Source organism: Episyrphus balteatus, chromosome 1, assembly GCF_945859705.1.
Source record: "Episyrphus balteatus chromosome 1, idEpiBalt1.1, whole genome shotgun sequence".
NCBI lineage: Eukaryota > Metazoa > Arthropoda > Insecta > Diptera > Syrphidae > Episyrphus > Episyrphus balteatus.
In genome coordinates this window covers 55909602-55931960 of record NC_079134.1, presented here as the reverse complement: position 1 = coordinate 55931960, position 22359 = coordinate 55909602, and the positions used below count along the sequence as shown (strand labels likewise).

At 35.4% G+C, this 22359-nt stretch overlaps 2 protein-coding genes across 3 annotated transcripts; one reads left to right on the top strand and one right to left on the bottom strand.

Moving 5' to 3' along the window:
* Nucleotides 1-8408: 8408 nt before the first annotated feature.
* Nucleotides 8409-11484, top strand: LOC129921099 (uncharacterized). Its single transcript, XM_056002777.1, has 2 exons — nt 8409-9449; nt 9541-11484. The coding sequence occupies exons 1-2, from the start codon at nt 8409-8411 to the stop codon at nt 11482-11484; spliced, it is 2985 nt and encodes a 994-aa protein (XP_055858752.1).
* Nucleotides 11485-12947: 1463 nt separating this feature from the next.
* On the bottom strand, nt 12948-14562 carry LOC129916051 (E3 ubiquitin-protein ligase highwire-like). Of its 2 annotated transcripts, XM_055995823.1 has the most exons (3): nt 13588-14562; nt 13442-13530; nt 12948-13385 (listed from the first exon to the last, which is right to left on the bottom strand). In XM_055995823.1, the coding sequence occupies exons 1-3, from the start codon at nt 13800-13802 to the stop codon at nt 13336-13338; spliced, it is 354 nt and encodes a 117-aa protein (XP_055851798.1). In that variant the 5' UTR covers nt 13803-14562; the 3' UTR covers nt 12948-13335. The 2 variants fall into 2 exon arrangements, with proteins under 2 accessions (XP_055851798.1, XP_055851791.1); XM_055995816.1 differs by having other exon boundaries at nt 12948-13530.
* Between the last annotated feature and the right edge of the window lie 7797 nt (nt 14563-22359).

Below are 22359 nucleotides of genomic sequence, written 5' to 3'. Positions count from 1 at the left end.
AAGAAACTACCCTCTGAACACATCCCAAAATATCCCACTAGACTGGAAGTATGAAGCGCCCCTCCTGGAAAGGAAGTTTCGAGAAGCAAAGACGAGAACCTTCGAAGATATTCTCGAATCTCGAAATTCCGGTATAAAAGGGCAGCGTAGACACCGACCGGATACAGTTTAATCTTGAAAGTGAAAGAGTACAGTACAAAGTGAAATAAAGTGTTGCGAATTGTTAGTAGTAAATAAAGTGATTTAAAAGTTTGAGCGAATAATAAAAGTAAAATTGAGTTCAAATAAAGTGTGTTCTTATTTGAACGGAAATATAAGTGGAAATTAAATAAGTTTTATTGTGAACCCGGAATAAAACATTACATTGGTGTCAGAAAAGTGGAATAAAACTTATTTATTTGTGCGAATCAGATAATTTCGCGAATAAAATAAAAAGTGCGCGTGTGTTTTAACAATAAACAAAGTTTAAAACATTTTGAAATAAGTAAAAGTGCTCGCGTTTTAAAAAGTTAAAATGGGTAAGACATTAAATCAGTTAAGTTTGACTGAGCTGAAGGCGGAATTAACTAAGCGAGGTCTTCCTACTGCTGGATCGAAAAATGACCTCATTATTCGTCTGCAGGATTACTTAACCCAGAAAAACGAAAATTTGGACACATTTCAATTTGAAATTGAAATGCCAGAAGAACAAGTAAGTAATACTTCCGATATGTCGTCCATGGTGGCTGTTCTCCTTGCCAAATTGGAATAACAACGTAATGAACAGAAGAATGAACAGAAAAATCTTCTTGAACAAATTGAGACACAACGCAAAGAACAGAGAGAACAAATGAAACAACAACGCACAGAGCAAAAGAATGAACAGAAGAATCTTCTCGAAAAATTGGAAACCCAAAAGAACCTTCTAGATGAACAGAAAAACCTCATCGAATGTAAGCTTGATGCTATCGAGAACAAGTTTGTTGCTCTTGATGCGTCCATCAAAGGTGTTGAAAAACAATTTCAAGAAAAGTTCGAGAAAGTTGAAGAAAAACTCGAGAAAGTAGAAATAAAATTCGATGACAAATTGAAAGGAATGGAAGTTAAAATGCAAAGTTTTACCGAAGAACTTGACAAGGCTCGAAAAATTAAGATCCGAGAAAGTTCTGGTGAGTATTTAAAGAAGAAAGAAATGCATCCACCAACCTTTGATGGACAAAGTTCTTGGTCGATCTACAAGAAACAGTTTGAGGCAGCTGCCACAACAAATGGCTGGGATGACGAAGACAAATATATAGCGCTGACTCTTGCTCTTAGAGGTCCTGCTGCTGAGTTGTTACAAACTTTACCACCAGAAAAGAATGGTAACTTTAACGCTCTTGTCCAGGTCATTGAAAAACGCTTTGGAGATGGCCATATGCAGGAAGTCTTCCGCGTCCAACTCAATACAAGAGTCCAGAAAAGAGGAGAAACTCTGCAACAACTCCAAGCTGATATTGAAAGGTTAGCTCATCTTGCATATCCGACAGCAGGAGACGACATTATCAATCAGTTTGCGACAGAAGCCTTTGTTCGTGCTGTTTCTGACATAAATCTTCAGCGAGCTATAAGAACAGCTGGAAAACGTTCCCTTTCTGAAGCATTAGCGTTCGCACTAACTATGGAAGCAGCAGAACAGGCTTCTCAAGGCGTTCATCGGGTAAGAGAAGTTGCAGTGGAGGAATTCTCTTGTCAAAAACTCGCATTCCAAAGAAACCAGCGAGACGGAGCTGCTCGATGCTGGAACTGTAACAAGACAGGACATCTCCAGCGGCAGTGCAGATTGCCACCAAGAAGAACTGCTTGCGAACACTGTGGAAACATTGCCCAACAACAGGTAAGCGATACAACCAGCACTCATCCTCAAGTTGATTCCCATTCGGGAAACGAGTAAGAACCAACTTCGAGGGGCAGAAGCTGGTTTCTAGTATCGATGGCCCCAGAACCACAATTCAAGTCTCACAGACTAAACAAGACAACAAAAGTCTGACAGTGGAGGCGACCATAAACAACAAACAACACGTGGCTACAATTGACACCGGTGCCACCGCCTCTATTGTACGAAGAGACTTGGTGAAGATGACATGGCTACATAACACCAACAGCTACCGTCTGAAGACCGCCACAGGAGAAGCAGCAAGGGTGTACGGTGAAGTTCGTCTTACGATCCGTATGGCAGAACTAGAGTTTTCGCATGTGTTTTTGGTGGCATGTGACGAGTGCATCATTGGAATCGACTTTATGAAGGACCATGGAATCATTTTGGATATAGGTAATCAAGTCCTGAAGTACAGAAATGTGGAGATACCAATGGTCTATGGCAACGAAAATTCAACAACAATTAGAACTGTCATCAAAGAAGACATGTGCCTGCCTCCTTCTTCAGAAGTTTTTGTGTGGACGAAACTAAAGGGGAATATTGGAAGCCATCGATACCTCATGGTTGAGCCAGAAGTTGAGCAAAGTTCCCAAAACGTCATCATCGGGAAGACTCTTGTGGCACCAAAGAACAACATGGTACCTGTACGGATACTTAACATCAAACCGTACCCAATCAAGCTTAAGAAAGGAGAAGTTGTTGGGCAATGCGAATCTGTGTCCGTAATAACTAAGATCAACGAAGCGGACACACAGATGACTATGAACTCGGAGAAACTAAAAACTCAAATTCTTAAATCAGACAACTTGAGTCAACATCAGCTTAATGTTGCGGGAAGGCTTCTTCACGAATATGCTGATATATTCTCTTCACCCAGCGGGTAGTACGGCCGAACACAACTGGTGCAGCGTCGAATCGATACAGGAGATGCTAGGCCGATTCGTCAACCAGCAAGACGTCTCCCCTTGGCCAAACAAGGTGAAGTTGAAGAAATGATATCGACAATGAAGAAAGATGGGCTGATCGAAAATTCCAAAAGCCCTTGGGCATCACCGGTAGTTCTCGTCAAAAAAAAAGACTCGATTTTGTGTCGACTACCACAGGCTGAATGATGTGACGAAGAAAGACAGCTACCCACTGCCAAGAATCAGCGATACTCTAGATGCAATGGAAGGAGCACAATGGTTTTCGACTTTGGACTTGAAGAGTGGCTACTGGTAGGTAGAAATCCATCCAGAAGATCGGAAAAAGACGGCTTTCTTCACAGGAAATGGTCTGTGGCAGTTTAATGTCATTTTGGTACATAATTCATAATTTGGTGAATCTTAGTTCAAGAGTTACATGGGCTTTTGTTTTTATTTTGCAAGCGTCTGCGAGTATTTTTGAACTTTCGAGGATCATAACTCAAAAATTATGATTCATCAAATTCTGAAATTTGGAACATTTGTTCAAAAATCGTAAGAAAACATTTTGGTACATAAATCATAAATTGGTGAATCTTAGTTCGAGAGTAACATGGGCTTTTGTTTATTTTTTGCAGATTTCTACGATTATTTTTGAACATTGGAAGATGATAATTCGAAAAGTATGATTCACCAAATTCTGAAATTTTTAACATTTGTTCAGAAAACGTTGGAAAACATTTTAGTACATAAATCATAAATTGGTGAATCTTAGTTCGAGAGTTACATGGGCTTTTGTTTATTTTTTGCAGGTTTCTACGATTATTTTTGAACTTTGGATGATGATAATTCGAAAAGTATGATTTACCAAATTCTGAAATTTGGAACATTTGTTCAGAAAACATTAGAAAACATTTTGGTATATAAATCATAATTTGGTGAATCTTAATTCGAGAGTTACATGGGATTTTGTTTTTGTTTTGCAAGCGTCTGCGAGTATTTTTGAAATTTCGAGGATCATAATTCAAAAAGTATGATTCACCAAATTCTGAAATTTGGAACATTTGTTCAGAAAACGTTGGAAAACATTTTGGTACATTAATCATAAATTGGTGATTCTTAGTTCGAGAGTTACATGGGCTTTTGTTTATTTTTTGCCGGTTTCTACGATTATTTTTGAACTTTGGAAGATGATAATTCGAAAAGTATGATTCACCAAATTCTGAAATTTGAAACATTTGTTCAGAAAACGTTAGAAAACATTTTGGTACATAAATCATAATTTGGTAAATCGTAGTTCAAGAGTTACATGGGATTTTGTTTTATTTTAGCAAGGTTCTGCGAATATTTTTGAACTTTGGAAGATGATAATTCGAAAAGTATGATTCACCAAATTCTGAAATTTTGAACATTTGTTCAGAAAACGTTAGAAAACATTTTGGTACATAAATCATAATTTGGTGAATCTTAATTCGAGAGTTACATGGGATTTTGTTTATTTTTTAGCAAGGTTCTGCGAATATTTTTGAAATTTGGACCTAATGTTCAGAAATTATGTCTCAGCAGTTTTGTAGCTGTACAGAATTTGGTGAACTCTAGTTTATATTTTATTAACAATTTAAATTAAATAATTTTACAAAGGGGAAGAATTTTGTCTAAAATGCAAATAGTTAAAGGAAACAGATCTTTTTTGAAACTCGTAACGTAGGGGTTTTTGAAACATACAAACATCTGTCACATGCACAGTACACATAAAAAGGTAATATATTCCGAACTGACATTGGTCGCCAGATTGTCAAAACATGACACTTTGGCGACCAATGTCAGCTACCGAATTCTTAATTGTTTAAAACATAAACAAAAAATACCAAGACTGGAAACTCGGCAGTCAACTGACGTTTGCCTACAAGCTGCGAGGTGTGGTGAATGTCGTCAACCTATCGTTGTGTTCGTGTCCGATGAGTGGGGAATGTCGTGAATCTATAAATGTGTGCGTGTTAACGTCATTTACCAACGTGGTAGCTTTCACATATATTCACAGACAACACTGTACACAACAGGGTTTTGGGGGGAAAGACGTACGAAAGTTTCCAGTCTTGGTATTTTTTGTTTATGGTTTAAAATACCGACGAAAAATGCACAAAAACCGATAAACCACGCACACCACTAATTTTTAAACAATTATTTACCATTTGCCGCGATGAAACACGAAGAAAATTTGTTATTTTTCAATTTATAATATTTTTAAGTGACATTTTATAAATTAAAACAAAAACTATTTCCTGTTTACTGAAATATAAAAATTAAAGGCCGACCTGACAGATTGGTGCCCATTTTTGACAAACAAATTTTGACAACGTTCGGAATATATTACCTTATTATGTGTACTGTGTGTCACATGTCCTAATTTCTGAAATTTCAGTTCAGTGGCACGGACTTAATTTAAAACCTAAGGCGACGTGCTCAACAATTGGATTAGGATGTATCTACACTTTTTTTTACTTTTTTTAAGAAGCGGATTTAATTATTTATTTACCTAAATTATTTAAATCATTTTACTTTTCTTTTTCAATACTACTTAATTACAAAAATACTTAAAACATTTTTTTATTTTTAATAAGCAAAACTGTTCGAAAGAATAAATTGCACGACTGGGTCACACGTACTTACTATTTTTTTTTTTTTTTTTTTTTTGAGGTGAACAAAATGTAAGTTTGATATTAAAAAAAATTTGGTATGCCGTTTTAAAGAAATTATTTTTCTTCATATTTAAAGATCGATTGATTTCTCAAAAAAATAAAGAAATAAAATAAAAATGTAAATTATTGAAAAAAAAAAAAAAAAATGGGTAGCAAAATTATTATCTAATCAGGATGGTGCAAAAAATGTTTCTTTTTTCATTGTTCGAAAAAATTGGATTTTAATGACACCGAAAATTTCAAAATCGTGTTTTTTGAGATGAGTTTAAATTGATTTTTACATATTAGGGTGGCCAAAAAAGTTATCTTGTGGAATTCCAAAAAAATCAATGTGGATATTACTTTGACCAAATGATTGATGAAAAAAAAGTTGCCAATAGGGTGGTTCAATTTTTTTTTTATTAATTGAAAAAAAAATGATTTTCAATACAGAGAAAGTTTATCAAACATGGTTTATAAAAAATTGGGTATTTTCGCATTAAGAGGCTCAGAAAAATGGTGTATTTTACAATTATTCTTGGAATTCAACCAAAATTGATTCAATTTTTGATATGAATTTAATATTAATATAGGAAAAAACTCACTTAAAATACTTTCCGTGGACTAAAGCTACTTTTTTTTCAAAAAGGCAAACCAACATTTTTTGAACACCCCAATTAAAAATATTTTTTCCATCGATTATTTGTTACAAATGTGAACCACGAGTTTTTTTTTATTCCACTACTACATAAAAGTGGAAGAAAGTATTTTTTTTGCGCCACCCTAATGTAACATGTTTTATAAATTTCTTGTGTTATTAAAAACAATATTTTCGGCAACTGAAAAAGGTAATTTTTCTCAACCAAACTAAACAAAAATTATTTTAAAATTTTTTTTTTCTGACGGCTGAAAATTGTACTTACCCAGGCCTGCAAACATTGAGTGTTCATTAATGCAACAAAACATAAAGACGATTGTACATATAGTTAAGTTGGCATATAGTTAAAATTATTATTGTTATTACTAACGCAGATTTCCGAAGTTTATAAAACACCCTATCTTCCGATATACTGCGAACTTGCTGAAACCTAATACACACTTATTGTGTAATACCATATCAGCAATGAAAACGACATGTTTAAAAAAACTCATATTCCTGAGTCTTAACAATTTCGAAAAAACTGTCTCTGTCTTTTAAATAATGTTAGACAATAAACAATGACGACTCTTTTTATATTTTGTATAAAGAATTAGATAAATATCCATTGGTAACAAACATCAAAATATTTTGAATTTGTTTTGATTATTTTTGAAAATATTTTTTTTTCTCAAATTAAAAAAAATACAAATGGAAAACCCCATAATTCTACAATTTACATAAATTGCAATTTAAAAAATGTTGATAAATTATGATCATTCTGCATTTCATTTTATTTTTCAGAATTTTCAACATCTGTATTATTCGTGAAAGCGCCTTAAAATTTATCACTTCAGAGCTTTACAAATCGGTAATTAACTTTCATCTGATTTGAAAGGAAACAAGAGATGAATATGTATGTCGTTAAATGTTATGAACTATGATTATGTTTATTTATTGGTGTTAAAATTTTGTATTTATTTAAAGTAAAACAAAATAATAAATATTTCAACAGCAGTAAATTGTTTTTGTCTGGAAATTGAGTCGTCATCCTAAAATGTAAAGAAGAAAACACTATTAGAAACCTCAATATGTAACAACTCTGGATGCCCAATTCCAGATCGTTTCAGGCCAAATCCGCCTGCCGATGATTACGCATTGGAATAGGCACATTGAGAAGAGTTTGGTAGATAAGACGAGTCGTGCTCTGATGAGTCTGATATAAAAATAAGCTATTGCTTTATTTAATTTAATTAACGTTTCTTTTTTTCTAATAAAAATAATAATAAATATATTGTTATAAAACTATATCGTTTATAGTATCAGAAGTGGAAGGATTTGCGCGCGTACTGGAAGTTAAGTAGACGGTATTTATTGTCAATAGTACCTATTTATAATTAAGAGAGATAATGTTATTTAAAGTTGATCGAGTGCTGTGCTGTGGTTTGGTATGAAGGATATTAGATACAGTTCTTGATTGTTTTATTGTATTCTTGAGAAATTGAATTTTAATTCGAAGCATCTAGAATATAACGGCAAAGCTATGGCGTTATGTACAAGATGAAGCTTGTTTGAGTGTATCTGTATATACATAAGTTGAGACGAGAGAAAAAGAAGAATTTTGTTAAAAAAGGACGACACGTTTCGGTGTACGAAATGTGTTGGGTGTGAGCAGTATGAGTGAAGATCGCTGGAAAAGTATCGAAGAAAGAGAAAGAAAAGAAAATTCAAAGTCTCGAAATGGAAGAAATAAAAATAAAAAAAAAATTATAAAAAGAAAGAAAAGGAAGGGATATTGAAAGATGAACATGAAGTAGTTACTGTTTTGGCATACGAAATAGTATCCTTACTGAATGTGTCATTTTGAACAAGGGAGGTAAAAGATATTAAAAAAAAAAGAAAAAAAAAAAAACAAAATGAAAGCATGTGTTTTTCTTGTTTACATTTTCGGTATACGAAAGAGTAACAGAGAAGTAATGCTTTTTAGCTTTTATGAACGTCAATCATGAATTGAAAGGGTGAAAATTACTGTATGAATGACAATTAAAATGAAAGATACCTCAAACAAGTTCCATTCTGATTAGAGTATTAATTTATTAAATCGATTGAGCGACCACTAGTCAATTAAACCACATGTACAAACTTAATCTTTTATGTTTACAATTGTCAGACAAAAACAAATAGTCAACTTTTACTGCCAGAAGTAAGAATTCAGGCAATTCAAAGAATATGCATATATGGTAGACTTCATTACTATAAGACATACATATTTTTTTTTGTTTTCTTAGATTGAGATGGAGAAGCTTAGCTCTAAAGAACTTCAGTCTCAACTGAAAGATAGGGGACTATCAACAAAAGGGACCAAGCGAACGATGATAACTCGAATCCGGACATATGACCGACAAAAAACAAATCAAGCTTCGAGAGATGTAGTGGCTGATTCCAGAGATAACAACGAGAATGAGACTAGAGTTGGGGACCCCGGTGAAGAGGTTGCAATTTCACTGTCTGAATCAGGCACAATAGACGATCACCTTCAGAGGGAAAGGGAATGGGACCTTATAAGGCGTCAAAGGGTGCTCCTCGAAAATGAACGCAAGATGCTTCAAAAAGAACGTGAGATTGCAGATAATCTCAAACGTCTGGGAAGAACAGAGGCTTCAATTCCAGAAACAACACACAAAACTAAATTTAATTGCAGCATCAAAGATATTGCAGATGTACTCCCAATATTTACACCTGGCGATATAACATCATTATCAGCTGAAAAATGGGTAAACCGAGTGGAAACACTCTTTAAAATATATGACTGGGACGAAAGGGCTCTGTTGATGGCCGCAGCTTCAAAGTTGCATGGCCCTGGAAAATATTGGTGGGATACATCTCAGGAAGTATCCGTTACCTGGGTACAACTTGCAACGGGACTCAAAGCCAACTTTACAAATCAACAAAACGAAATCGAAATTCACCGACAAATGGCACGAAAGATTCGCAGACCTAACGAGTCACTTGAAAGCTTTTGCTTCGAGATGAATATGTTGGGAAAACGAGCTCAATTCGCCGACAACATAATTATTCAATATATCCTTACCGGATTAAACAACCCACAATTGAGTTCAAGCTTGGCAACAGCAAACTTCAAAAGTATTGCCGATAATTATAATCGCCAAACAACCAGTGGACAGACAAATTGGTCACGACAGCCGCCATTAAATGAACGTCCTGGGTGGCAGGGCCGACCACCATTGCCTCAAAGGAGTTCACTCACTTGCTACAACTGCAATCAAGCGGGGCATATTTCCCGTGAATGCCCACAAAACAGAAAGAGACCTTGGGTACCTACCAAGGACAACAACTACCGAGTTCCTAACAAAATGGAAAAACAGACCGATAAAAACGTCCGCATTAATGTTATCCACCGACAAGAAAAACCTGATTGCTTCTACAAAATGGTCACCATTAGTGGGAAAGAGTATGCCGCTTGACTCTGGCAGCGAACAAACTGTGATCGAAAATTCTATTGCTAAGGACACTGGGGTACGAATAGATTCCTGTGCTGTGACACTACATGGGTTCGGTGGTGGAAGTTGCCAAGCGTTAGGCCAAATCTCATGTAACATAGGTATCGATGATGCTATCTTCCCGGTTAACGCAGTAGTGGTTCCAGACGGTGGACTGCCTGGTTCAATTCTGATTGGAAAAGATATTCTCAACGATCCAATCTGTACAGTGTCAAAAGAAGGAGAAATCCTTATTATCAAAAGAAATGACACGATTTCAAAAGGAATAAGTAACTATTCTGAAATATTTTCCACTCACCTGAAAATAGATGAAGAGTTCGATTCAAAGGACCTAGTCACGCTGTTAAATAAATTCCGCAAATGTGTGGCTATGGAAGAAAAAGAACTGGGTCGGACAAGACTGATTGAGATGGAAATAGAACTGAACAAAATTGAACCGATATCCCAGAACCCGTACAAAGTCCCCTATGCGAAACGAGAAGTTTTATCGTCCATGATAAGCAAACTACTAGCCGCCGACATTATCCAGGAATCAAAGTCCGATTTTGCCGCTCCAGTGGTGCTTGTCAAAAAGAAAAACGGAGAGGACCGAATGTGCGTAGACTATAGACGTCTCAATATGGTCACAAAGAAGGTAAACTCCCCATCACCACTCATCGAAGAAGAGCTGAATAATTTGGTTGGATATAGTTATTTCATCGTGTTGGACTTAGCATCAGGATACTACCAGATACCTATCCGAAAAGAACACATCCCTCTCACAGCCTTTATTAGTCCCGATGGATTATTTGAATTTAAGGTCATGCCTTTCGGATTAGTAAACGCTCCAGCCTATTTCAAAAAGCTCATGAGAACAATTAAACAAAAAATGCTTCCCACAAAAGTAGTAAGTTATATGGATGACTTTGTCTTGCCAGTAATGTCGCTACAGGATGGAATGGATAAATTAGAAAAGTTCTTGAGGATTTTAGACGAAGCAAACCTGACTCTTAACTTGAAAAAGTGTGAATTCTATAAGAAAGAGATTGAGTTCTTGGGGCACATTGTTCGAGATGGTAAAATTCAACCAGGGCAAGCGAAAACTATGGCTGTCAAAGAGTTTGACCAACCCACAAACGAACATCAGGTGAGACAGTTCATAGGGCTTACAAGTTTCTTCAGAAAGTTCATCGAGAATTATGCTGCAATTGCATCACCTCTAACCGACTTAACTAAAGAAAATAAAAAATTTGTTTGGGGATCCAAGGAACAATCGGCTTTTGACCAGCTAAAGGAGTCTCTAGTGACCAAACCGGTTTTAGTGCTACGTTTAGTGCTATACGACCCAAACGCTGAACATGAGCTCCACACTGACGCTAGTGGAAAGGGTATCGCTGGAGTTTTGTTGCAAAAGAAAAATGAGACCCTCCATCCTGTTGCTTATTACAGCCGCAAAACTACACCAGATGAGTCAAAATACCAAAGCTATGAGCTGGAAGCCCTCGCGGTAGTTGAGGCAACTGATAGATTCCGACAATATTTGCTTGGTAAACATTTTTTAATTGTCTTTGACTGCGAAGCTTTGAAAACCACTATGAAGAAGAAAGAAATGATACCCCGAATCGCTCGCTGGTGGCTGCGTATGCAGGAGTATGACGGTAAGGTTGTACATAGAGCAGGCAAACAAATGACACACGTCGATGCGCTTTCAAGGAACCCATGTGAACCTGCTAAACCACCAGAAGTAGTTGATATGAACGTATTCAAGATAAACATCGAAGAAACTGACTGGGTATACTCACTACAACTCCAAGACAAGGAAGTGGCTGATATTGCAAAAGTTCTTGAAAGCCCTCCAAAGAACGAATAGGAGAAGCAAATACATCACGACTATACCCTCCATCAGGGAAGACTTTATCGAAAGGTTGAAGGGGAAATCAGACTTTTTGTACCTAAGGGTTCGAGAAACAGAGTTTTAAGAATAAGCCATGATTTGATGGGACATTTCTCGGAAAAGAAAACCACCACACACCTCCGCGCACGATATTGGTTCCCGAGAATTACTCAATTTGTGAAAAAGTATATAAAGGCTTGCGTCGAGTGCTCTTATAATAAAAAAGTAAGTCAACCTCGAGGAGAATTATTCCCAATCGAGAAGGGAAATGTACCCTTCGACACTATTCACCTCGATCAATTAGGACCCTTCCTCAAGTCCACAAAAGGCAACAGCTATTTAATCGTTTTGGTAGACGCATTTACCAAATACGTCATCATCAAAGCGCTTCCTAGCACCCAAACGAAACCTGTTATTAACTTCCTCTCAGACATATTTTTCACATTTGGTACACCTCGCCGAATGATAACCGACAAGGGAACGTCATTCACATCACATGCGTTTGAAGAATTTACGAAAAGCCACTCTATTCAACATATCCAGAATGCAACTAGAACACCAAGAGCAAATGGGCAGGTGGAGAGGTATAATCGTACCATTCTCCAAGCACTTTTGACAACTACTGATGAAGAAACTAAATGGGACCAAAAGACAAAATTTGTTCAATGGGGAATAAATAATACCGTCAACGAAACAACGGGTAAAACAGCGCATCAGTTATTGATGGGGTACATACCTCGAGACCCATTAAAAGATGCCCTTACTCAATGTGTTGACTTAAATCAAACTATTCCTAACATAGAGAGTATTCGCAAGGAAGCAGTAGAATCTACTTCTAAAAAACAAGAAAATCAAAAACGACACCATGATCAGAAACATCAAAAGGCAAAAACATACAAAGTTGGTGACCTGGTGATGTCTTTAAATGATGGAATTGCTGCCACTGGAACGTCCAGGAAACTGGAAGTAAGATACCGGGGACCATATTGTGTAACTGCCATTCTACCACATGACCGCTATCAAGTGGCGGATATGCCGTTTGCTCCCAGAACTCAGAAGCCTTATTCAGCAGTTTGGTCGGCTGACCGAATGAAACACTGGATTGAACTAGACCTAGATTTCGACGAGGACGGCGAAGAGTATCAGGATGGTCGAGACTGTAACAACTCTGGATGCCCAATTCCAGATCGTTTCAGGCCAAATCCGCCTGCCGATGATTACGCATTGGAATAGGCACATTGAGAAGAGTTTGGTAGATAAGACGAGTCGTGCTCTGATGAGTCTGATATAAAAATAAGCTATTTCTTTATTTAATTTAATTAACGTTTCTTTTTTTCTAATAAAAATAATAATAAATATATTGTTATAAAACTATATCGTTTATAAATAATCGTTTAGGACGAAATTTATAGTCGTTACTCAAGTTAAAATTTTTCTCAACTTAAGAATTCACTTTAATAGGGTAAAATCTTGACTTGAAAAAATATTTAGGATATTATTTTACCTGTTAGTTTCCAAAAGTGTATACCAACCCTTTGTGGGTCAGTAGGACAGTATGATTACTTCCAGCAGCAGTTTGACTAATAGCGCCTTGAACTTTGACTTGAACAGGACCACTTGCCGCTTGTAAATCTCCAGTTCCAAGTTGCCCATACCGATTACTGATTACTTCCAACTGTGAAAACTTTACCGGTGAGAATCAAGATTATAGTGTGATGTAATCCACAAGAAATTTGTACAGCTGGGCTGTTTGATGGTGGGACTAAAGGAGCCACTCTAGGATCCTTTTCAGCGACTGAAGCCAAATTGTTTTCTTCACGTGGTTGCTTATCCTTTCGACGCAAAATAATCCTCTTCGATAATTAATTGTTTTGGATCTAAAAAATATTTAATTTTAAATCTATTCCTTGTTTTATTTTTTTTATTTTCTTACCGCTATGTTCAGTTTCTTGCATAGCAATACACGATAAGCATAATCCACATTTGGAGCATCCTGCGTCACCATGGCCGCATGGACAAACCCTTTTTATAAAATTATAAATATAATTAAAGACAAATTGAAAAAATAAGCAAACTTACGCTCCTGGCATCCTTTCCTTCACCGGCACATTGTGAGATGACACACATGAGATATTGTATCCAGTACATTCCTTACAAACGACACAAACTCTACACTGTCCTTGTGCCACATGATGATCATCAAAATCGCACAAATTAGCAATATCATATTTATGCCTTCTTTCACTTGGTTTTATATCATTCGAATCTACTTGACTTCCTCCATTGGTATCCATCGAGTAAATAGATTCTTTGGGTTTTGAATTAAATGAACGTCCACATTGACCTTTGTTATTTAAACCAAAGGTAAAGAGTTGCCCTTTGGAGTTGAGAACAACGCAATGAGCTTTATATGCTGATCTGAGAATTCAGTTGCATAACCATGAGCATCACAATGTGCTGTATCCTTGCCAAGCACAATGAGTCGTCCGGTCTTGGTTACAAAAGCCGATGTTGCATTATTGCAAGCAGCTTGAATAACTACATGTCCTTCTATACGAGTTAACCGTTTAAGTTTAACAGCTTTTGGTTGTCTGCGATTTTTGGAGGAATCTCCTTCTTCACCTCGACGGGCAGTTCATTAAAATATAAAAGATTCCATCCAATGCGAGAGTATTAAATCGATAAGAGCTAAAAGGACAGCTCGCTCACTTTCCGATGGATCAAACTTGAGCACATCATAGAAGATTTAACGTTCCGTGGCTCTGAGATATTTCTCAGTCGTTCCTTGAAGGCTTAACTTGCAAATAGTCAAGTGGAAGAAAGTTTTCTACTTCCAAAAGTGACTAGCCGTCTTCTCGGCATTAGAATTATGGCTTCCATGTTTTTTTCCAGCACGTTTGTTTGTTGGCTGACACGTGTTAATCATCCAGGAATCTTCATTACGACGGGCAGTTCCTTAAAAAAAAAAAAATGGATTCGATTTGGTCTTTTTGTTTATTTATGGAAAGCAATAAAATGAATTAAGTTGACCAAAAAGTCTTATTTGCTTACCTCACGCTCACCGATTTGGTTTTGTTTTGTTTTATTAAAAATAAACTTTCTTCTTCAAACTTAAAATAAATTATGCTCGCTGTCAAAAATTTTGACATAACACATGGTTTTTTTGTATGTGTGTTAGTTTTGTGTACGTGTATGACAGATTTTTCTACGTTACATAACTTTACGTCGCGTAACGTTAAATATGTGTGTAAATTGTAATTGTTTATAGAACTGTTATTTTATTCACATTTTGTTAATTATTTATTAAACTATGATTCACCAAATTGTAATATTGATTAACCAAATTTCACAGAGCGATTTCCGATCGATTGATACCAAAAAACCCTATTTTTGTTACTATCGGCTGCTAACTATACGCCAAACCTTAAATTGTTAATAACTTTTAAACCAGGATTCACCAAATTCTAAAATTCGTTGACCAAATTTCACCTAATTCTCTATTTTTTGTTACTATCGGCTGCTAACTATACGCCAAACCTTAAATTGTTAATAACTTTTAAACTAAGATTCACCAAATTCTAAAATTCGTTGACCAAATTTCACCTAATTCTCACCTAATTATTTGCATCAAAATTTTTGAAAATCGTGAAAACTCGCTGCTAACTATACGGCGGTGAGTGCGCAAAGCGATTTTCTACGATTTGAAAGGGAATATTAGACTGCATGCACTTATTTTGGGAAGATCCAAGTGAGTTTGATCTGCTGTCAATTCATGCAAATGTGTTTGTAAACAGAGGTGCTAGTTAAGTTTAAGTTTCTTAGCTCTTTTTTTTCTTATTTTTCTTGCCAAACAAATTAAATTTTCCCCTAAACAACAAAAAATTACAATAAACAAAGTATGGGATATTGAAAAAAACGGAAGATTGGTCATAAAGTGCATTGTGAAATACATATACTCTTCGATTACATGTCTGAACGTGTAAGAGGGCGCACCATTATGAAGTATTAGAGTGCGCGGGTTGTAAGAGCAGTAAATGCTATCCAAGGCTTCAAAATAACTGGCATTTGTCCATATTCCAGGAAGCAGCAACTAGAAAAAGCAATTCCTACCAAAAACAAACCAAATAAAAGTTTTGTAAAAAACCAGCGAATGGAAGTTACTAGGAAATGTTGAAATTTTCTCGGAACCATTAATCGAAGACTAAATAGAATGTTCCTCATGCAAGGAGTGATAGGTCTGATGTGATACTCTGTTTATTTAAAGATAGGCAGTTTTATTTGCGACTTTATTTGTGCGAACTTAAACCCGTGCGCAGTTGCGCACTCTAAGCTAAGCTGCACAATCTTATACAATAGTATGTATAAGAGTGCGCAAATGACCTAATGTGGTATTTTGCTTATAACTTTTGAATTAATACATTTTTGTTACCAGTTTTAAGTTTTTTTCGTTGCTTCGATTATAAACTAAAAAATATATATAAAAAAAGTAGTTAAATTCTTTTTGTTATTGTATTATTTGGTGTTGTGTCTAAAGTGTGCGCTCTTGTACCACCTTACCCTATATTGAATTACTTTTTTCTCAACACTCTTGACTATTAAAACATTTTTGTTTTAAAATTTTGACACTTTCTAAAAATTAAACATGAAATATTAAATTAATTTTTTTTTTTTGTTCATTTAAGATTTTTTTTATTTTGCATAGATATAATAGGTGTGTTTTTTATTACAACCGGTCTTAACTGGACAAAAAAAAAGCAGTCTGGGCTAGGCAATTTACATGTTAAAAACAACAACACCTTAGCCCCTTGGGCTTAGTTGTTTAGCCCGGAGATTTCTCTGGGCTTAACTTTTTGAAGAGTTTTAAATCTGTGCTACCAAACTATTTTTTTCATAAATTGTTTAGAATTTGTTTAAAAACGTGAAAACTCACGTTTGGAAGGACAAAATGTATTAAAAAGTTTTGCTAGCATACATTTTTGTATCTCTTTGTAAAACATACATGAAAAATACAAGAAAATGACGAAAGCGAAAAATATGACAACTCTAAATTTTTATTGTGTCTGCTGTTTTCGGAACATTCAATATACAGTGATGCCAAGATTTCAGGTTAAGCCCCGAGGCGTTTTTTTTGTCCAGTTAAGGACGGTGGTAATAAAAAACACACCTAATAAATGCTTGTACTAAGCAGAGTCCCAATCTTTGACCTTCCTCTGAAATTCGTATCACCATTCACTTTAGGTACCTATTTTATTCTTTTGAATTTGTTTTTACCTTCAAAAAACAAAGAAACTACCCTCTGAACACATCCCTAAGAAATTCGACTGCTGAATATCCCTTGAAGGCTGAATATCCCAAAATATCCCACTGGACTGGAAATATGAAGCGCCCTCTCCTGGAAAAGAAGTTTCGAGAAGCAAAGACGAGAACCTTCGAAGACATTCTCGAATCTCGGAATTCCGGTATAAAAGGACAGTGTGGACACCGACCTTTAATTTTGAAAGTGACATGTGCAGTACAAAGTGAAATAAAGTGTTGGAAATTATTAGTAGTAAATAAAGTGATTTAAAGTGTGTTTGTTTGGGCGAATAATAAAAGTAAATTGAGTTGAAATAAAGTGTGTTTTTATTTGAACAGACAAATAAGTGGAGATCAAGTAAATCGAAAAAAGTTTTATTAGCTGCGTTCCTTTGGAAATATTTATCTACTTTTAAGTACTTAAAACTACTTTGATCTACTTTGCTATACTGAAAAAGTAGTTCAAAGCAGCTTTAAGTACTAAAAAGTAGATAAATATTTCCAAAGGAACGCAACTATTGTGAACCCGGAATAAAACATAACAATATTTTTAAGATTAAAACAATCAACAATTTTCAAATAATTTTCAAAGTCAGGTTTACTCTTAAAACTTAATCTAAAACATTCTATTTTATTTTTAAAATCAAATTGATTTTCCAAATATTCAATTGCACTTTCATAAAATGCGTCAATTTCCTTTGAAAATTGAGTCCAAAAAGTCCAAACTTATGCTCTCTTTCTGTTTTTATTAAATTTCTTATAACATTCATTATAGTATATAAATGAACTATATTAGTCTCTTCGTCCTCAAGAAATTTAATTGCATTATTAAAAATCTCTCCAACATGTGATATAAAAGCTAAATAAACTTTAATCGAGTAACCAAAGCAAATTATTACGGATCTCGGCCGAACATCTCTGATTTTGATGATTTTTTTTTCAAACGTCGGTAATTAAAAATACTTTAAAGTCTATAGGTTAAAAATTACCGATGTTGCCGCATTGTTTTTTAAAATTTAAATTAAATTTTTTTTAATAAAACCGTTTTTTGTGCTTTAATTTCATAAAATAAATGATACCAAAAGATTCTCTATGTTATTTGAGGAAAAAATACATGGGAGTAAAGACAATTCTCCATCGTTTAAGCGATAAATGCAATTTTCTCACAAACTGACTTCAAACGCAAACAAAATATTTTGAAAACAACGGCAGCACCTACAATATTTTCATACACGTTTTGTCTGTCAAATTTAATCAAGAGTTTTTGACTGAATTGTTCTCAACTCCGAATTTTGGAAAAAAATGTTATTCTAAAATTTTAAGGGCCAGTTGTACAAATATTTAATACGTGGTTCAGCAACTTTTATCTTCTGAATTCAGTGGTAAAATTGATTTTTAGCACTGCTTCTAGGTCCATATATGTTCAAATAGCTAAATTCATCCTTCAACTAAGGTTGATCCACTGCTAATCCGCCAAAATCGGCGAGTTAAATTCCTGACCCGAGGCTGAACCACGTTTGTACAACTGGCCCTAAATGATTTTTTTTCAAACTTTTTCGTAGTAAAATAAGAATTTATTTTTAAATTTTTTTTTTGCCCTAAATATTATCAGTTGAATTCCGAAATCCGGAGAGGAAAAGGTAATACATATTACAGTTTAAAAAAAAAATAAAAATTACTTCAATTTCATGGGATTTTTTTTGATTAAAACTGAATTTTTGCATTGAAATAATTGATTTTCTCAAAGACTTTGGAAAATAAGAACCTTTAACTTTTGCTATTTATCTCTCAACAATAAGGGCTATTGAATGAAGAAAAAACAACTTTATATTTAAATGTTGAACATAAAACAAAAATAAGTTAATTTTTATTTTCAAAATTTGGCGTGGCAAAATCGCATCGTCACCTCTCGCGGTGCCCGCTGGATAAGATCACGATTCGTGATCCTGATGAAATGCAAGATCACGATTCTTGATCTAATACGTGTTAATTAATAATCTATATGGATCAAAAGTGGGATAATAAAAAACGGCTATTATTTGTGAAAAAGCAAAACAAATAAACGAATAATTTAATAATATCTATATTTCTCATGGTATTTTTTGTTATTGTAATGTTTTATTCCAGGTTCACAATGAAACTTATTTAATTTCCTTTTATATTTCCGTTCAAATAAGAACACACTTTATTTCAACTCAATTTACTTTTATTATTCGCTCAAACAAACACACTTTTAAATCACTTTATTTACTACTAACAATTCGCAACACTTTATTTCACTTTGTATTGTACTCTTTCACTTTCAAGATTAAACTGTATCCGGTCCAAGAGATGCACGGTGGAATTTCTGGAGGCCATTTAGGCATCAACAAGACGCTGGAAAAGCTACGACAGCAATTCTACTGGTTACGTGTGAGAGAAGACGTTGAAAAGTGGTGCCGAAAATGTGATACTTGTGCCGCTAGCAAAGGACCAGCTAGAAAAATCCAAAGCAAGATGCAGCAGTACAATGTGGGTACACCTTTTGAGAGAATTGCAATAGACGTAGCAGGTCCTTTTCCCGAAACCAACAACGGAAATCGATACATCCTTGTAGTGATGGACTACTTCAGCAAATGGCCTGAGGCATTTGCCATTCCAAACCAGGAAACCAAAACAGTTGTGGATAAGATTGTCTTTCATTGGGTGAGCAGGTTCGGAGTACCCATGGAACTTCATTCCGACCAAGGAAGGAACTTCGAATCTAAGATCTTTCAAGAGGTTTGCTCACTCCTTGGCATCAAGAAGACGCGAACAACACCGCTTCATCCACAATCTGATGGGATGGTTGAGCGATTTAACAGGACACTTAAGGAACACCTGTCAAAAGTAGTCAATGATAATCAACGAGACTGGAACCGACATATTCCATTATTCTTGATGGCCTATAGAAGTGCAACACATAGTTCTACTGGACATACACGCTGCCCTTTTATACCGGAATCTCGAGACTCGAGAACGTCCTCGAAGGCTCTCGTCCCTGTCTCTCGAAACTTCCTTTCCAGGAAGGGCATTTCATACTTCCAGTCTAGTGGGATATTTTGAGATGTGTTCAGTGGGATATTTTCTTAATTACTAAAGGTCCGTTCACATTTCTACCTTTCCAGTAGTAGGTAGTGTGTTCAGACTTATATCTTAAAAGTAGTTCAGTAATTCATCGTTACATTATTTTCAGGCGATTCACTTATACTTTTTGTATACAAATTACACAGATATTTATTACACTTTTTGGTAGGTATATTTTAAACCTGATTTAAATATAAAAAAATATTATTATCATTTTACAATCATAAAATTGATACTCGTTGATATAAAATTAATTCGTAAAATAAATGTTTTTCGAGGTCTGTTTTGTTTTTTTCTTATATGGAAACTACATTGAACGGCAAATCGAAAAAAAAATCTATATCATTATGAGGTTGTCGCTCCAAGTGGTAGATGGCATGGAAAGCTATTTCCCAAGTCCCAATTGAAAGGCAAATCGAAAAAAAAATCTAAATCATTTTGAGGTGGTCGCTCCAATTGGTATATGGCGTGGAAAGCCAATTCCCAATCCTCACCAGCCCAGAACTGACATAAGCTGGAAGTTTGGTCAGCTATTACATGAAGCCTCAAGAGGCTTGACTCTTTTTTCGAATTTTCTTTTGATAATCATTCTGTGACACGATGCCTCTTGAGTCAAGGACTCAAATTTGACATTTCTCTTTTGATTTAAAATTTGTTGTTGTTGTATTGCACTAAGAAGCAAAACGAAATGAGAGGGAATGTTGAAAAAAGAAAAGTGGAAAAAGAAACGTAAAAAAACAGTCTCGGACTCACGACCCATGACTCTCCGGTCGGATAATTTTTTCTTTCATCTTTTTTCTCTTTTGCACTCATTATATTTAAAAAGAGTCTCGCCTCTTGAGGCTTCATGTAATAGCTGACTTGGGATTTGGGTTTTTATTGGGTGCGTTCACGTACGCACAGATACCCTATCCAAGACATGGTATAAAAAGAGAAGGTATGATCATTAGAAAAAACTCAGTATCGAGAACTGTCAAAACTTAAAAATGGCTACTTAAGGTTTTGACAGCTGCCCATTGAAATTGTTGTTGTAATCAAATTTGTCTTGGAAATTGTTGTTGCTTTTGACTGCGCGAAATGCCAAACGTCAAAACCTTAGGTACTACCCCATTTTGTAAGATGGCGGCTCTAATGATCATACCTTGTCTTTTTATACCATGATCCAAGATACCTAAGTATCAGATACGATTGTGAACACGAATCCCATAAGATACACGAGAATCCATTTTTAGGATACTTTTGGATTTTTTTGATTGTCCAAATGTCAACACATGTTTACGATCAGCTGAGATTTTATATGGGATTATAACAACATAAAGGTATCCGGATACTTTGTATTGTAATGTTTTATTCCGGGTTCACAATAAAACTTATTTAATTTCCACTTATATTTCCGTTCAAATAAAAACACACTTTATTTCAACTCAATTTACTTTTATTATTCGCTCAAACAAACACACTTTTAAATCACTTTATTTACTACTAACAATTCGCAACACTTTATTTCACTTTGTACTGTACTCTTTCACTTTCAAGATTAAACTGTCCCCGGTCGGTGACTACGTTGCCCTTTTATACCGGAATCTCGAGACTTGAGAACGTCCTCGAAGGCTCTCGTCCCTGCCTCTCGAAACTTCCTTTCCAGGAAGGGGCACTTCATACTTCCAGTCTAGTGGGATATTTTTAGATGTGTTCAGTGAGATATTTTTAGATGTGTTCAGTGGGATATTTTTAGATGTGTTCAGTGAGATATTTTTCTTAATTACTAAAGGTCCGTTCACATTTCTACCTTTGCAGTAGTAGGTAGTGTGTTCAGACTTTTATCTTAAAAGTAGTTCAGTAATTCATCGTTACATTGCCCCCCTCTTAGGATTGTTCGTCCCGAACCACTCCATTGCTTCTATCACCATTATAACGATGTAAACGGTCACAATGAACTACCTTTAGTTTGCCTCTTACCCCTCTTTGTATACGGTAAACCACGTCGTTAATTCTGGTTATTACTGTGTAAGGGCCTTCCCAGTTTTGTTGTAGCTTCGGTGATAGTCCCTTTTGTCGGTGGGGATTGTAAAACCACACAAGTTCTCCTTCTTGAAACCCTGTTGCTGTCGCTCGTGCGTCATATCTTGTTTTCATCCTGTCACTAGACGCTTTTATATTTGTCCTTGTCCGTTGGTGAATGTCAGCCAGTGTTCCTTTCAGGTTATCTACGTACTCATCCATTTCATGTGGCTCGTTTGGAACACTTCCAAATTTTATCTCACTTGGCAGACGTATTGTTGAGCCAAATAGGACTTCCGATGGTGTATGTCCAGTAGAACTATGTGTTGCACTTCTATAAGCCATCAAGAATAATGGAATATGTCGGTCCCAGTCTCGTTGATTATCATTGACTACTTTTGACAGGTGTTCCTTAAGTGTCCTGTTAAATCGCTCAACCATCCCATCAGA

Coding starts and splice junctions, on each gene's coding strand:
- LOC129921099 (XM_056002777.1), top strand. CDS start 8,409: ATGGAGAAGCTTAGCTCTAAAGAACTTCAGTCTCAACTGAAAGATAGG. Junction 9,450..9,540: donor AAAACAGAAAGAGACCTTGG/GTACCTACCAAG, acceptor TCCACCGACAAG/AAAAACCTGATTGCTTCTAC.
- LOC129916051 (XM_055995816.1), bottom strand. CDS start 13,802: ATGGATACCAATGGAGGAAGTCAAGTAGATTCGAATGATATAAAACCA. Junction 13,531..13,587: donor AAGGAAAGGATGCCAGGAGC/GTAAGTTTGCTT, acceptor TTTTATAAAAAG/GGTTTGTCCATGCGGCCATG.